Raw genomic sequence first — 17,243 nt, forward strand, 5'->3', positions numbered from 1 at the left:
GACACTTTATTCTTAAAACCAGTCATGATGATACTTCAAGTAAAAGGAGAATATCTTAATGCAAAGTTACCAAATGCCTTACTGAACCAGCTTCGATTGGCTAATAACCCAAATAACCCAATCTAAAAATGGGGTTTAGAGCTAAACAGAAAATTCTCAACAGAGGACTCTCAAATGACTAAGAAGCACTTAAAGAAGTGTTCAAAGTCCTCATTCATGAGGGAAATGCAAACCAAAACAACTCTGAGGTTCCATCTTACACTCATCAGAATGACTAAGATCAAAAACTCAAGAGAAAGCACATGCTCTTGAGGATGTGGAGTACAGGGAACACTTTTCCTTTGCTGGTGGGAGTGCAAACTTGTACAATCACATTGGAAATCAATTTGCCATATTCTCAAAAAAAACTGGTGATAGTTCTACCTTAAGATCCCCAGCTGTACCACTCCTGGGCATGTACCCAAAAGATGTTCCAACATCCCACAAAGTCACTTGCTCAACTATGTTCATAGCTGCTTTATTTGTAATAGCCAGAAACTGGAAACAACCTTGATATCCCTCAACTGAAGAATGGATAAAGAAAAAGTGGTGCATTTCACAATGGAATACTATTCAGCTATTAAAGACAAAGACATCATGAGTTTTTCAGGCAAATAGATGGAACTAGAGAACATTATCCTGAGTGAGGTAACCTAGTCTCAAAGGACATGCATAGTATTTTCTGACTTAGAAGTTGGTGTTAGCTATAAAGTACAGGTGTCATGTTACACTCCACAGACCCAAAGAAGCTAAACAAGAAAGAAGGCACAGTGAGGATGCTTCAATCTCACTGAGAAGGGAGAGTAAAATAGTTATTCAGATGGAGGGAGGGAACTAGGAGTAAGAGAAGATGGGAAGGGGGGTTGGAGATTCAGGATCAGGGGTTGGGAAGGACAGGAGAGATGGCCTGATGGCCATGAAAATGAATTGAAATCTGCAACTGATGGGAGTGAGGAGGTGGGGAGCACCTCCAGGAGGAGACAGAGACCTGGGATCAGGAAGGTGCTCAAGAATAATGGCCGTGACCTTAGCTGTGACTCACAGCTTTGATGGCTCACCTCCTGTGGCCTGGGAGAAACCTCCGTGGAGCAATAGAGACACTAACCTATCCACAAAACTTTCAATCCGAAATTCATCCTGTCTACAAGAAATGCAGGCATGGGTCAATGACTGAGAATGGAGCAATGACTGAGAGAATGGACAACCAATAATAAGCCAAACTTGAGACCATTGCTCTCAACCAGCAAGAACGACATGGCCACCAGTTCTTCTAACAGCAGTTTATTCAGCAAGCATCAGTCTTCATCTCTCTCGATTCTTTTTCTCCCCCAAACCCCGGGCCTCTCACTCTTATATACTCTCAGCCCCCATCCACTCACAGCAGGCCACGTCACCTCACCAGGCACGCAGCTTCGGCCAATCAGGGCGGCAGGGGCATGTCTCCACCACATATGGACTTGTTTACACTGCCAGCATCATGGTGCACCTGCGCAGCTCTCAAGATGGTCGTGGCTTATTTTCAGGTGTATGAGGAAGTCAGGTGCAAGTCATAAGACTTAGCTGCAGTCCCGGGCGCCATCTTGGGACTGCTGCCACACCCACTCCTCACACCATCCCATGGGCAAGCACCAATCCCTGACACTATTATTGATACACCGTTATACTTACAGACAAGGGCATGTTGTCCTCTGAGACACTCCACCCAGCAGCTGAAAAATACAGAGACCAACAACCACAGCCAACCAGTAGATGTAGCTTGGGGACTGCTATGGAAGAGTAGGGAGAAGGATTGCAGGCCCCGAAGGGGATAGGAACTCTACATGAAAACCAACAGAGTTAACTAACCTGGACCCTTGGGGCTCTCAGAGACTTGACCTAGATCTCCCCCCACATAGGTAGCCGAGGTGTAGTTTGGTCTTCATGTGGGTCCCAGATAACTGGAATGGGGGCTATTCCAAAAGATGTTGCCTGTATGTGGGATATGTTCTTCTAGCTGGTCGCCCTGTCTAGCCTCAGTTGGAGAGGAAGTGCCTAGTCTTGCAGAAAGTTGAAGTGCCAGGATAGGGGGATAGGACTTGAAGTCCCAGGGGCCCTTACCAGTTCAGAAGAGAATGGAATGGTGATGGGGGAAGGATTATGGGAGGGGCGACCAGGAGAGAGGCAGTGAGTGGGATGTAAAGGTAATGATTAAAAAAGATAAATAAAATTTATAAAAGAAGCAGTCATAAATTCTTTTGCACACACACTCACCGAAGAACTGACTAAAGTATCTGAGGATTCTATGGTCTTGTCAAAGTCGCTCTATAACATGCACTTCTTGTTCTTTCACGTAAATATTCTACAACAGTTTTTACTGTGCTCTATAATCAGTGTAACTGAGGACTTTAAAAGGAAAAAATTCAAAACAGCTCACACATACAGTTAGGCTTGGCTGTATGAATACCATAGTACATCACTCTTAAATTTTTTCTGTGATGGACCATGGAAAACTGCCTGGGTGAAATGAATTAGAGCCTTATGGTTGGATAACCACTAGTCTAAATGTCAGAAAGCCTTTCAAAGGCTGTGGTGAGGAGGGGCCTTTTTTTCTGGCAATGCTGGAGAATGAACAAGGACTGAGATATAAAGACAATTGGCAGAGTCCTTATACCTTTGGAATTTCTCTCATCTGTTAAAGGTTGACAGAAATAATATCAGGTCCTGGCTCTTAAAGATCAGGATTCTAGGATGGATGATCCAAATAAGCAGACAAGTGAAAAGACAAAATTCAAATATTTCTTCCTGTGCTTAACCCTCAGGCCCAGCTGAGGGGTGGAACTGTGAACAGATACTTTGGAAGGCATACGAGGATTGTTGTCAGAAATCTTTGATTGTCCCCCTTGTCCTTAGAAGAAATGGAAATAAGATGACCCCCTACTTAAAAATAAATCAGAAGAAGATGCTACATTCAGTCCTTAGGGAATAGTCACATATAAGGATATAAATGAGTACAATACTGCTGCTTTAGCCATGATATGTTTCTGTGCAATACAGTATTTGTGAAGTTTTCACTTGTGATGTGTTAAAATTGATTGCTTCCAAAATCCAAAACGGAGCCCAGCTCTGTCTCACATCTCTTGAATGAACCATAAAAGGGATCAAATCATCATATGATTATGGGGTTCAGCAATTGATTATTTCCTTATCGGATCCATGTTACCATTGTGTAGACACTTACCTGAATATGACCTTAAATTGCTAGGCGGTAGCCTGGTTTAAGATACTCTGAGAAAGAAATCTCTGAGCCACAGAAAATGTCATGACTTTGAACCTTCTGTAAATACTAGCTCGGCCTTGATCTTTAGGGAAGGGTGGGTATAGCTGTGCCTATTTATTCCATTCATGGTAACATAATCACAGCTCAACCTCCTTGTTAAAGAGATCACAGCCTTGTCTTTCATTATCTTCTCCACAGGGATGTGTCGCAGTGGATTCTCAGTTCAGTGGTTAATATAGGCATGCATTTCAGATACTGTGCTCACGTTCATTCAGATCTAATGTAAAGGTTATTCTTAATATAGATGAACACACTCACAGCTCTAATTTCACACTCCCAACTATTCTTAACCAACAAAATTATGACTGACCTTCCATGTAACTACAGGTACTGTACTAGTGGCTTATTCACACTTGCAATCTCTCATTCCTGTGCTCTGAAGAGCCATTGTTACATTAGTCCTAGCTTGCTGAAGAACTGCATGCATGAGAACAGTGCTAATTAAGTAAATGTAATGAAATTCTACAAGGGTCACATTCGTTTAAAATTGTATTGTGGACCTTTGATGTCATTTCTTTATCCTTTTATCTTTCTGTTTTAATTTTCAAATTTCTTGAGTTATTTGCCATAGTCTGTGCAAGAGCAGCAGGTGTGTTTCTAGTGCCCTTGGTGTCAAGATGTGGGTGTTGGGTCCCCTGGAACTGCAGTCACGGGTTATTGTGCTGAGAGCCTAACTCCGGACCTCTGCAAAAGCACCAAATGCTGCCAAGTGCTGAGCCATTGCTGCAGGCCCGGATTCTTCTTTCCTGTGGGCCAGGATGCCCTTTATTTTAGATGATGAATACTTGCCATGTAGTCCGACTGAAACCCATACATTTTTTTTTTTAGCCATAACACTCCTATAATTTAACCATAATACTCCTATCTGATGTGTTTAGTTAGAAGGATGAATTGACCTTGGTTCCTATCCACAAGAAATGACCTGTGACGTTTATGGATGGTGGACATGACAAGGGGCTTGGCTATTTCCCCCAAACCAGTTTGTACCTGGGGATTTTTTTAACTGACTTGATACTGGAAGGGACAACCTCCTTCCTTGTGCAGAGTGGGGACCAGTGAGCAGGAAGCTATTACTACACTTTAAACCAAGATTGTGAATCTCAGTTTACGTTACACTGGGATATAACTTTGTGTTTGTCAGGTTTTGGAAAAAATATAGCAAATAATATTTCTTACTCACTCAATTTTGAGTTCCAGACTATCCTTGGCTACAAGGTGAGACCTTGCCTGAAAAACTAACGTAAAATAAATAGAAAAGAGAAGTATAAACGATTGAACGTAGGGTTCTGTATCTGTGAACAGAACAGACCAAGTAGTACTTCCAAGTTAAACCTCCCAGTTATCCCCCTTGGCCTTGTCTTCCCACCATGCCCCAGCCTGCCAAGCAACTTCATTCCCACAAATAAGTTTATACATATATGTATCATATATACATATATATATATATATATACACATAGACTTTATTTGATTTTATTTATCCATTATTATTTATATAATTTTATACTATATAAATTATATATAATTATATTATATACATATATTATAATTATATACATACACACATATTATATATATATATGTATATACACACACACACACACACACACATATATATATATATATATATGTATATATATATATATATATATATATATATATATATATTTATTTATTTATTTTTTTTATGTAGCAAAGGCTATTTTCAAACTTGCTATGTAGCCAACACTGGTTACCTTTGAAGAAAACCTTAATTCTCTTGCCTCTACCCTGAGCACTAGAATAACTTTTGCCACCTTACAAGTTTATGCGGTGCTGATGGTTGAATTGGGGCTCTGTGAGTGGAAGACAAGCATCCTACCAACAGTGTAACCCAGTTCTTGGGAGGCAGAGGCAGGTGGATTTCCCCGAATACAGACACCCAAAGCAAGTCCCAGGTCAGCCAGGATGACATAGTGAGATCTTCTGCTTTGACTGATCAGTCAGTTAAGGTAAAATGTTTTTAGTTTACCTCCAGGGAGCTGAAAAGAAAGGAGGGAGTGGATAGAACTGGACTCCCTGCCTCTAAGCAATTATATGTATTGGAAAGGTTTAAAAACAGCTGTTTTTTAAAAATATATATTATGATTTTCATTGATTCTATGTAATAGCTACTGGAATGAACCCTCAAACCATGGTTGGCTTTTCTATAAAACTTTGAGGAAAGTAAATAAAACATGTCCTTCAGCAGCTTGTTCCTGAAAGATGGCATGTTCTAACTGTAAAGTACACATGAATACTAGGCAAGTGGAACCACGCCACCACAGGAAAACTGGAAGGTTGAGCAGATTAAGGAACCCCAGCGATTTTTATAATTGAGAATGGTAGGGCATTGAATCTGCTCCTGACCACTTTCCTGTCCTGGAGTACATGACCACTACACCCCGTTAAGAGGGCCACACAACTGGTCAGAGCATAGAGCCTGGTGTTCTCCATGCTAATGAGGTATCTATATGAGCTGGCCCTGAGGGTTTAGCCAGTAAGCTTCCCTTCCTGGACATTTCTTCCTGCCAAAGGTATTTAATCTCTGGTCCACCCTGAGGAAGTTGTATAGAACCTTTCCGCCATGAATAAACGGTTTGGACAAGCAAGGACTGTCTCTCTCATCAAGGACCACTGCAGGCGTAGTAAGCCTTCGTTCCTGAGCTGGGCTGCCCAAGTCTCCTGCAGAAGGCCCCGCTGAGCTCCTGATGCTCGTTCTGAACTAAGCAGATTTCTTCTACCGGTGGGTTCTTTTCAGGCCTTTGGGCTGCCTCCTCAACTCCTTGAGTTTCCCAGCAGCATCTGGGGACCCAGGAGTTTGAGAACCACAGCCTCAGCACCAGCCTGTTCTGTTTCTCACCCAGAGAAACGGGCTGGGGCCCCAATCTTAGGCTGCTTTACACTTCCCCTGAACATTGTGTCTGCATGTCCCTTGAGCCTGATACCCAGATGGTGGCAAAGAAAAACTATAGCCTAGCTTCCCTGAGTGGTGTCCTGATACCTCAGTGGCATGCAAAATACAGACCCACATATGAACATTCTTCATCAGTGGGGACCACAAGCACTCACAGAACAGCTTTGTAATATGGAGACTCAAGATACTGTATGCATTGAAAATAAAAGCTGGTGTAAGTTGTAAAGATAGGCAAAAATTTACAAAAAAGAGAATCTATTACCGTGAATAGGTTGTATGACAATGTTTGTATAATAAAACAAATAATAACTTAAACCTACTTTGGAAAATTTTTACATTGTTGAAAACAACCACTTTATTTAATAAAATTTTAAACAATTGTTTTTCATGTTGAATAATTTTGTACACTTACTTCAAATTCTTAATATCAAAGTAAATTATGATGACATTAAAGTACATGCATAATATGCTTGATAATACATAATGAATTAACATTAAAACCATTTCAGAAGATTTACCTCTGATAGAAATGAACACATCATAGACACCCATTTCTTATTAAAGATTTTATTAAAACCAAGTCTTTGCAACATATTGAAAAATTTAATATTCCACAGTAGAATATGTAAGAAAAAAACCCCTCTATTTGTAATTAATGACACATAAATTTAAGAACATAATTAAAATTACACTAAATATCTTTCTATCCACATAGACATAGATAAATATCTATCCGTATAACAGATCTATATAATATATATCACATAATAGACCTATATATCTAGATAGATAGATTTATATCACAAATTCACGTTGATGACCTGGAATACCTGAGCTTTTAGTTGTTGGTTTTCCAGACAGTGCAAAAATCATTTGTCATCCTCTTTGTAAAGGGCACAGCCAATCCAGAAAAAAAAAATAACTTTGGTTGATGGATGCTGTCTCTCAAAGATCAAACAGGAGTCTTCCACGGGATTAAAGTTTCTCTTCGGAATCTTCTTCCGAGGGGAGGTCAGTCTGTGATGTGAGGAATGATTCCCATGTTGCAAGGCACTGTGTAATGGGAACATTGAGAAGGATTAGCTGTAGTGGATGATCAGTGCTAAAACAATTCATAGTGCAACCCAGCAGATACACTCATATAGCAATCTGCCCCATTTCTTCCATCAGCTTGAGAGTATTTATCACCTCTCAGATATTTTAATATCCTTCCCACCTCTCTCATTGTGTGTGTGTGTGTGTGTGTGTGTGTGTGTGTGTTTTGCATGGGTGTACACATTTTCTTTGTGTGTTCTCAGAGGCCATTGGGTGTCTTCTGTAACTGCTCTGTAAATCGCTTTTAGTGACAGGGTCTTTCATTGGATATGGTCTTCACTGTCTCAGCTTGACTGTCAGGCCAGCAAGTACCGGGTATATTTCTCTTTCCACCTGCCTAGCACTGGGATGACAGATTTGTGTCTCCACTCCAGGCTTTTTACATGGAGAGTTTTAGGTACGCAAGCTTGTGCAGCAAGCACTTTGCCAGCTGAACCATCTCTCTGCTTTAGTATTCTAATCCTTAAGGAGAGATACTATTGACAAATAAGAGGAAACCCTATTAGAGGCTGAAAGAAGTTTTTGCTAAGACAATGCATTGCTATCCCATTGACAGGAGAGAAAAGAAGGCTCAGAGTTACTCATCTGGACCTTAAAAGGTGCACATTGGCATCTAGACTCAGTGCTGATGCAAACAGGCTCAGATGCCTTAGGATCTCATTACATTAGGTATGAGGTCTATATGTTTGTAACTCGATATATACTTCATGCAGCCTGTCTGGCTACAAGAGTTCTGAGAATGCTATCAGTTGTTTTATTATGTGCTAGGGCTGGGTGTTGAGACTAAATATTTAATGGCTAAAGCATTGCTAAATTGAGATAGCAATGACATACACACACAGTATGCTAACAGGTGGAAAAAATCATAAAGAAGTATATATTAATTTCCCAAAGCCATAAAGAAAACGGAAACAAGATGAATAAAAAATAACTGCAAGACAACACACTCAAAGCTAATCCTATTAATAGTCAATACAGATGTCTACAAGGCACACATCTCAATAAAATGGGGAGATTGTCTACTGAACAGAAAACTATTACACACCTGTAGTATGTTTAAATGTATTATGTGTTTTAAATATAATGGAAAAATGAAAAAAAATTGTGTATGTCTGTATAAAACATATGTCAAAGAAAAGATTGAATAATAATATTATATTAGTATTAAAGCCTACAGAACAAAGACCCTTATCAAGATAAAGATCTTTTATAACAGTAGAAGCTGGTTCAAGATATTTTGAACAAAAAGAAAAGGGTAAATCTATTTGTGATTGGTTTTCAGGTCCTTTTATGCTTAACATATGGACAGAAAAACAATGATATCGATTTGAAGCATATGATAGATTAAGCTGACCTTATGCATATGTCTACAAAACCAGAAAGACATCGCTCATGCACTATACTCTGGACCACAGGAGAGGTCTCAACAGTCTGGTGTGGTGGCCCACAGCTGTAATTCCAACACACGGGAAACTGAAGCTTGAGCAGTTCTCATTGTTAGTACATTTGTTGTGGCTACATTGTGAGTTTCAGACCAGACTAGGATATGGAATAAGGCACTGTCATAAAGCAAACAAACAAACAAACGAAAACATTAGTATATACAAGATGTAAGCCACATGAACTACAGCCTCTGAATGATGTAGAATTAAGTTAAAAAAGAAAAACAATTAGAGAAAACCATGAAAACCCGAGTATCTGTAATATAAATAGGAGAATTTTAAATAGCCCTGGACCACAGAGAAAACCAAAAGTGAAATAATGAAGTACTTTTAACAGAATGAAAAAGAAATCACAATATATCAAAAACTCCTATGTACCACTAAATACCACTAAGGGAGCAAACAGAAAATGACTAATTGCCTACATTAGAGAAGAAGAAAAGGACTCTAATTCATACATTTAATTTCTACTTTAAAAACCAAAAGAGCAAAAGCCAAATAAATAGCTCATAGCAAACAATATTAAAGGCAAAGTAAGCAGCAGCATGTGCCATGCATGTGCATTTGTACAAACCAAATGTCTACAAAGCACACATCTCAATAACACGGAACAGAAAACTGATACCCACCTATAGTATGTTTAAATTTATTACCTACTTTAAATATAATTGCAAAATGAAAAATGAAAAAGAATTGTGTATGTGGGTATAAAACATACGTCACAGTCCAGATGAAATGGAACCATGGTCAGTTACTCAAAAGGCAAAGATCAGCAAAGCAAAGTAGTACAAACAGAAGACTGAAGACACAGGTGAGCTTTCTAGCCAACTCAAGTGAATGATATTGTAGGAGAAATGAACAACTATAGACTGATTTTTCAGATGCAAAATCTCTAAAAAAATTTAGCAAGGAAGAGCCAGTGATCCATAGAAAGAACTATAGGCAATATGCAAATGGATTTTATCATGAAATACAAGATTTGATCAATCCTCAACATCACTGAAAAATCAAACGTGTCATCTCCATCTCAGCAATACTCAAGAGCATTTGCCAAATTTCAAAGTCTATCTACTCCTAATTAAATAAAAAACATCTCAATAAGTTAAGAATAGATGTGAACATAGATATATCTGAGAAAGAAAATCTGTAAGAAAAAAATTCCTACTATTTACCTTCTATGCAGATATGCAATAAATATTGGTTATGCAGGAATAAGTTTTTCTCTCCAGCTTAAATTCAGTTTCAGATATTCTTCAGCAAATTTAGGTATAAAAATCAAAAGAGAATACAACCAGAAACCCGATCCACACTCTTATCCCCACAGTGGGAGAGACCATGTTCCTGGAAGCGCTTTCTGTGGAGCCCTTGTCTCTCCTCAGTGAGGTCACCCATAACCAGCAACTGCTAACCATGCAGAGCATTCAAAGCATCTGCTGCTCTCAGGTACATAGCACATCTTAGTCAACTCTGTCAAACTACCACTTAAATAAACTGACCACCCCACAGTTAAAAGTCAACATGAAATTTCTAGCAGCTATCTTTGTTTAGAATTCATGTTAAAAAAATAAATAAAAAAGACTCGGAATTGTATTGAGAATGACACTGGCCTTCAAACAGTCTTTCTTCCATCACTGTCCATTTGTACTTCAACTAAGCCAATCTAATACTGGCCATGACATGCTAATCACCATCTGTGCAAAGTGGTATACCATTTATTTATAATGTAAGCACTAAGGCTATTGACACATGGTAAAGAGACATGAGCTACTGAGTGACTTCCTTGCCATTCTCAACTTGAGGCAGAGAAATGGTTTTATGGATTTTGATTACTTAAAAATCACATAACAACTCCAGTAGAGTAAGAGTATAATCAACATTGCATAAATTGCTATGAATATTCAACAGACATTACAACGGTTGTTTTTATATCATACTTTCTTTGAGTGCATATTACTATCATAATTTCCATTTTACAAATGAGAAAGCTGAGGCTCAAATAACCTAGATATATTTAAAGCATTGCAAATATTCTGAAGACCATAGCTAGTGTTTATTCATCAACACATGGAGAATGATAGATCTTCCATGTCACCGCTAGAGTATACAAGACACTGGCAAACATGACAAGATGTCTTTTACACAGTAAAAAGACTATTTGGGAGCAGAGATAGGAAGAAAATATAGAAGTCAGGGTGATCAATTTTTAAGAAAAGTAATATATACTAAATCTGTGTATATGGAAGTTGAGAGAACTGGATCTCTCTTTATACTATCCGGGTCCTGGCTTGGTGGCAAGTGCTTTTAGGTATTAAGTCATTTTTCTGGTTCTCTTTTCAAATTATTATTATCATTACTACTATTACTACTACTACTACTACTACTACTACTACTACTACTACTACTATTAGCTTACTTTAAGTGAATATATTTAGTTAACTGTTCCTTCCCACTCATGTGGGGGTAACAGTCAGCTGAGTTATCTGGTAACTGGTACATAAACCATGTCAATCTATAAATCTCTTCTTAAAATCAATTAAAAAGGGGGGCAAGATGGCTGAGTTGATAAAGCTGCTTGCTGCTGAGCCTGGCAACCTGAGTTTGTTCCCCTAAATCAGGAGTATCAAACTTCTTAATGCGGCGACCCTTTACTACAGTTCCTTGTGCTGTAGTGAGCCCCAAACATAACATTATTTCCAATGCTACTTCATAAGTGTAATTTTGCTGTTGTCGTGGATCATAATGTAAATGTTTTTGGAAACAGAAGTTTCCTAAAGAGGTAGAAGTCTCCACCCATTAGTTGCGAATCGCGACCTCAGATCCACATGGCAGAAGGAGATAACCAACTCCCACAGGTTGTGCCCCCATTTCTACATGCACACAACCAAACTCTAAACAAAGAAATAAATGTAATAAGACTATACAAAAGCTAATGCCTAACATGTCTCATTTCTTGCTATTCTTTCTTACTTCGTTTTGAACTAGGGAAGACTTCAAGCATCAGGCAGCTCCCACAGCACGGTTAAGCAGGTCAGTACCAAGACCTGAGATCAGCATTGTGACAGCTGAAAAACATGAAGGGGAACGCCACCAATCTCTCAAAACCCAGTGGCACTTGCTTTGTAAGTTAGCTTATTTTTTTTTTAAATAAGGTGTTATTTGGCTTTAAATTGAGAGGTAGCATTTAGTTTTTCCTATTTTTAAGTCACCACTATCGATCAAGCTCGTTAGTATTTGTATATGCCAGAAGGAGGACAAAATAAATTTTAAAATGATATTAATCACAAACATCCTCTCTGGCCCAGTCTTTGTAGTTTCAGCTAGATTTACCAAGTTTAGTTTCTTATACAACTGTGGGACAACTGATAACAACACAGGGCTCTCCTTTTTTTGAATAACGTGTCACATTTTTTCCCCCTCTAAGTGGCTTCTGATGTAATCAGCTAGTTCCATTTTAGTTAAGAAAATGACTTTGGGAGCCACATGGCTCAGAGCGTGAAGGCATTTTCCATGCCAGCCCGCTGACCGCTGAGTTGGATCCTCAGATCAAAGGCAGAAGGAGAGAACTGGCCTCACAATGCTGTCCTTTGACCTCCCAGGCATGCCCTGGTGCACACACACCTCCACCCAAGTGAAATAATACATGTTAAAACCGATTCACAGAATACTGTGCTGTTTCTTCCCAAGGACACACAGGGAATGCTCCACACTATGGGAGGCTAAGTAAGGTGGTAGATGTGTGCTAGCCAGGATGGGGCGGAACTGAAAACAAGGTTCACCACAAATCCTCTGTAAGCGAAAATCCAGCAAGTATTCTCCCAAGGTGACTGTGTTCTATAGCCAAAGGGCAAACACTAAAACTCTCCGAGAGCAGAGAACTCTGAGACAGTAGCTGGGAAACAGACCCAAAGTACGAACACAAGATGCTACGAAAGGTGAGCTTTAATTCCAAAACTAACTTTTAGTTTTAGAGTAAGTCCCTTGCTGCTTCGGCAGAGGTGATGACATTTTGCTACCAGAACAGGCAAATGTCTCCTTAGTTCCCAGGTGCACGGTAATCCCACAAGCAGATGTGATCAAGCTTTATAAAGATTCAGTGCTGACAGGAATGTTCCCGTAGATGCAACAGCTTTCCTCAGAAGTGTCCACATCTAGGAGTTGGTATCGAACTTGTGTCACCTTGTGGAATGTAAGGAGGTCTATGCCACACTGTGACTATCTGTCTTGCTTGGCGTTTTTACCCACTTGTAGAATAAATGGGTTTACACTAAAAAGGAAGGTTCCAGAGTCTGACTGAGGCTAACAAGAAATTGGTGAACGGAATTACATAAGATTTACAATTTTGTCTAGTTCTGCTTACCTAGAGACATTATAAAATATAGTGACCATAAATTTTTAAGCACTCCCCCAAGTATTTGGTATTTGCAGGATAATTACCATCATATGGTTTCCAAAAGCAACACCCAGAGGCACATGAGACATCATTTCAGTCATCACCATAGTTACTACTCTTAGCCTACACTGAATGACTGCTTCTTAAGTGGTAGACGTTCAGTCTGCAGCTTTTCTTTCATTTAGGAGCTTTGAAGCCTGTTTTCTATACTGCAGTTTCAGACTCAAGTAAAACAAGTAATCAGGCCTGGTGGCACAAAACCTAATATCAGATAGGCAGGAGAATTGCAACTTCAAAGCATGGATAGACCACAGAGTGTTCAAGGCCAGGCTGGGCAAGCCAGTGAGTCTCTGCTTCAAAACAAAAATGTGCTAATATTCAAATATTCTGCATGTTGCTCAGTGGCAGAAAACTTGCTGGCCTTCGAAAGGCCCAGAGTTCAATTCCCTGTACTGCTGAAAAGAAGAACAAACAAACACACAGCAGAAACAACCAAATCAAACCAAACCAAACCATACAAACAGGAAGAGAACTGGGAAGAGGAACCTCACTTTTGTAAAAGTCTAAATGCAGATTCTGAGAGCTATCTTGCAAGTTTTAACCTGAGAAATATGAGCAACTTTAAAATAACAGGACTTAAACACTGCTTTTCTGCAATTACAATGTAAGCTGTGTGTGCGCAGCTCAGCAGCTGCAAGGGTTAAAGTAAAAAGACTCATTAGCTACAGACGCCATCTCGTGGCCCACTTATTTATTATTCCGTAGTCTTCTGTGTATGCCTAACTCAAAGGCAGACAAAGGCAGAGGTGGCTCAGGTACTATTTATTTGATCTTTCTCACTTCTGCACATGGGTTACTGGGGCAGTGAAATATTACAAATATTTCTTGGAGAAACCAATCCAAGGGCCTGAATTTGCATTCACAGTCTGTCAACTCCTGTATTCTCCTCACTCCAAAATTGGCTTTTGATGTAATCGGCCAATTACACGAGGCTCATCAGCTTAGAAGTGGCCATTTCCAAGTTTACTTTCTCAAGCTTATTTTTGTTTAACCATATATTGACCTACAGATAATGATAGTGAAAACATTCACCTTTCTTCTCATTAAATAATTGATCAAAGCACAGCAATACTATTTTGGTACTTCATTTTAAAGCATCTCCCATGCTTTCTTCTTTCGTTCTGCTAAAGGCTTATGGTGCGTGTGTATGTATGTGAGCGTGTGCGTGCATGGGGGTGTGTATGTGTGTGAGTGTGTGTGTGCATGGGGGTGTGTATATATGTAAGCACGAGTGTCTGGTGGGACATAGGAGAAGATCGTTATTTTGCACGTTATTTTGCACTTACCTATGAGCCAATGAACATCATCGGAACATGATTAGCATTTTCTAATAGGTATGTAGCAATGCTGACAGCCAATTCTAAATTTTTCATTAGCTGACTCACCCCTTTTAAGATGTGATACCCTTGTATATATCCTCTGTATTTTCTAAAGTATTGAATCCATCCTAGCCTCTTCCTACTAAATCTCTAAAGAGCTAAGTCTCAGAAATGCAAGCCTTGTTCAAAGTCTAACAAAGGCAGATGCTTATGTTTCCCCCCCTCATGGTATATATGAACTCATTCTCGTTAGCATGGATAATTGAGAAATGATTATATTACAGGACATAAAGTGGCGAGGAGACTATTTTAATAGAAGCTTAGAGACAGCAGAAAACTCCAAAATACCAAAAATGTTTACTAATTATAAGAGCCAAAATTTTTTTAAAAGGCACAATTATGTAGAATAGTGACGTGGATTACTACTTTTGAATGTCTAATTTGGATAGCAATCATCACCACTATTTTGTTTTTGTTTTTGTTTGTTTGTTTGTTTTTGGTTAATTTCAGAGTCTACCCGGGAAGGTAACATGTAGCACAGGATGCCCTGATGTAGCACAGGCTGCCCTGAAAGTCATGGTAATTCTTTGGCGTCACCTTTCCAAAGTACTGCAATTATAGGCATACACTACCACACCTGGCCATGCTTTAATATTAAACGTACATTTCTTTGAGTTCAGTTTCCAATTCTTTTCTCTTTGTTTATACAAAATTTCTAGTGACCATTTTCCCACCTGTTAAAGTAGCTTTCTAGTATCTACAAAAGCTTTGTTCCCTGCCATCTTTCTTCTGGTGAAGGGAGAGCATACCATGGGAATTGACCCTAGTGAGCAGTCCAAAATAATTAAAAAATCAAAAGAAACCATTCATTGTGAATTGGGGTCTATAGTCAATAAGAACAGAAATATTAACATCCTAAGGCCATAGGATTTCCTCTTCTCTTGCTTCATTCATTCTTATTGAATACCTCTGGTTTTATTTGAAATAAGAACTAATTGCTCACAAGAAATATTTTTCTATGACATAGACGACATAAAGGCTGACAGAGTGAATCACTAAGCAATCAATAATGTTGCTCTGGCTTTAAAAGCGAGGAAGGAGCTTCTAGCTATTTAATAGATGACCTTCACATGGCACCGAGATAAAAAGAGGTGGCTGTTTTCTATTTGGTGATGGTGACCGCACTCATGTGAGTTGGATGCTCATACAGAAACTCTAGAGTGAGCCTGAATTTCCTATCCCTGAGATGGTTTGGCTTCTAGTAGTGTCTTCCAGTGCCTAAGAGAGAAAATTACAAAGGCACAGGAAATGGGTTAAAACATTTTAACTGGGATAACAATGACTAGGTTGAGTAAAGTTGTAATCTTCTGAGCCTATTAACCTAAGTAGGTATGTGTACTTAACAATATCCTCCCTTCCTTTACACACACACACACACACACACACACACACACACACGCACGCACTCCAATCCTATAGTGTATAATGATACTCTGATAGTCTTCTCACAGTGACCAAGACACTGAGAGTTGTTTCCTTGAGGAATTGTTTTGATACCAATAAGAAATTTGTCTTCTTATGTGTCAGATGTTAGAAACTGTTAGAATTTTTGTATTTTTTTTTTAAAAAAAGAACAAACAAATGAAAACCCACTTTGATATGGCCTCCAACTTCCCAGTTCTAGACCATTCTAGAGTCTTCTAGCTCTAGAGCTTTGTCCTGGAAGCCTGACTAGGGACAATGAGTAAACCACGGAATGACAAACACACAGAGAAAAGCTTGGTGGGGCAGTTTGCTCACTCTGATGGAAGGACATGGCTGCCATAGCAACTTGAGTCCTTTGCATGTATGTTATGTAGGGCAGAGGGGAAAGGGTTACTAGTCTCAATAGGACATGTCTGCAGCCAGCAGACTCAGGTTGGAAACATCTGGGAGAGGTAGCTGCTGTTGCTAGGTTTTGTACACACAGGACATTTGTTTGAACTCAACACTGGACTACGACACCAAGAAAGCTTTGCTATTCCTGTTGAGTCTCACCTGGGGAAGGCTTTGGTACTTCCATGAGGTTGAGGCCTTTGATTCTTTGTTAGGAACACACCCATGTGGGCAATCCACAGTCACTCTTGTTTTTTTTTTTTGTTTGTTTGTTTGTTTTTTGTTTTCCCATTCCCTATAGCTCCTCTTTGATTTTGCAGTAATAAGAGTGAGGTTAATTATAAAAAAACAAAAGTGCCTCTTTATTCAGATTCAGCCTGAGAGAGAGCCAGTATGTTAAGAAACTTAATGATTTAATATACACCACTAAATCTACATTAATATACTATACTAAATCTCTGTCCCAAGATGTTAAAAGGAAATCCAAACACTGCCGGCATTCTCTAGGCTCAGGATCACAGGAAAAACCTGCATAAGTAAAGTTTCTCCCATGTCCACCCTTGTCTTCCCAAGGTGATTCATACAGAGAACTGAATAGAGCTGGCAACTATGTATGACACTCATCCAAATGGCAGAGGACATTAATTAGAAACTGGTGCCAGAGTTCCAAGTTTCTGGAGTTAACTTTCACAGTCATCTAGAAGGGGGGAAGGGGGTGGGTAGAAGATCTGTCAATCTCCCTACTAAGAGTCAGTTTAGAATTAAAAGCTTCA

The 17,243-nt window shown here is 39.2% G+C and overlaps 1 protein-coding gene across 2 annotated transcripts in view; it reads right to left on the reverse strand.

Annotated features, from left to right (window-relative positions):
- Window positions 1-6,462: 6,462 nt before the first annotated feature.
- Window positions 6,463-17,243, reverse strand: part of Snx7 (sorting nexin 7) — an 87,440-nt gene continuing 76,659 nt past the window's right edge. For both annotated transcript variants that reach the window (NM_001190156.1, NM_029655.3), the window contains one exon: window positions 6,463-7,342. In NM_001190156.1, the coding sequence (NP_001177085.1) occupies window positions 7,265-7,342 (78 nt within the window). In that variant the 3' untranslated portion in view covers window positions 6,463-7,264. The remainder of the gene's footprint in view (window positions 7,343-17,243) is intronic.

Source organism: Mus musculus, chromosome 3, assembly GCF_000001635.26.
Source record: "Mus musculus strain C57BL/6J chromosome 3, GRCm38.p6 C57BL/6J".
Taxonomy (NCBI): domain Eukaryota; kingdom Metazoa; phylum Chordata; class Mammalia; order Rodentia; family Muridae; genus Mus; species Mus musculus.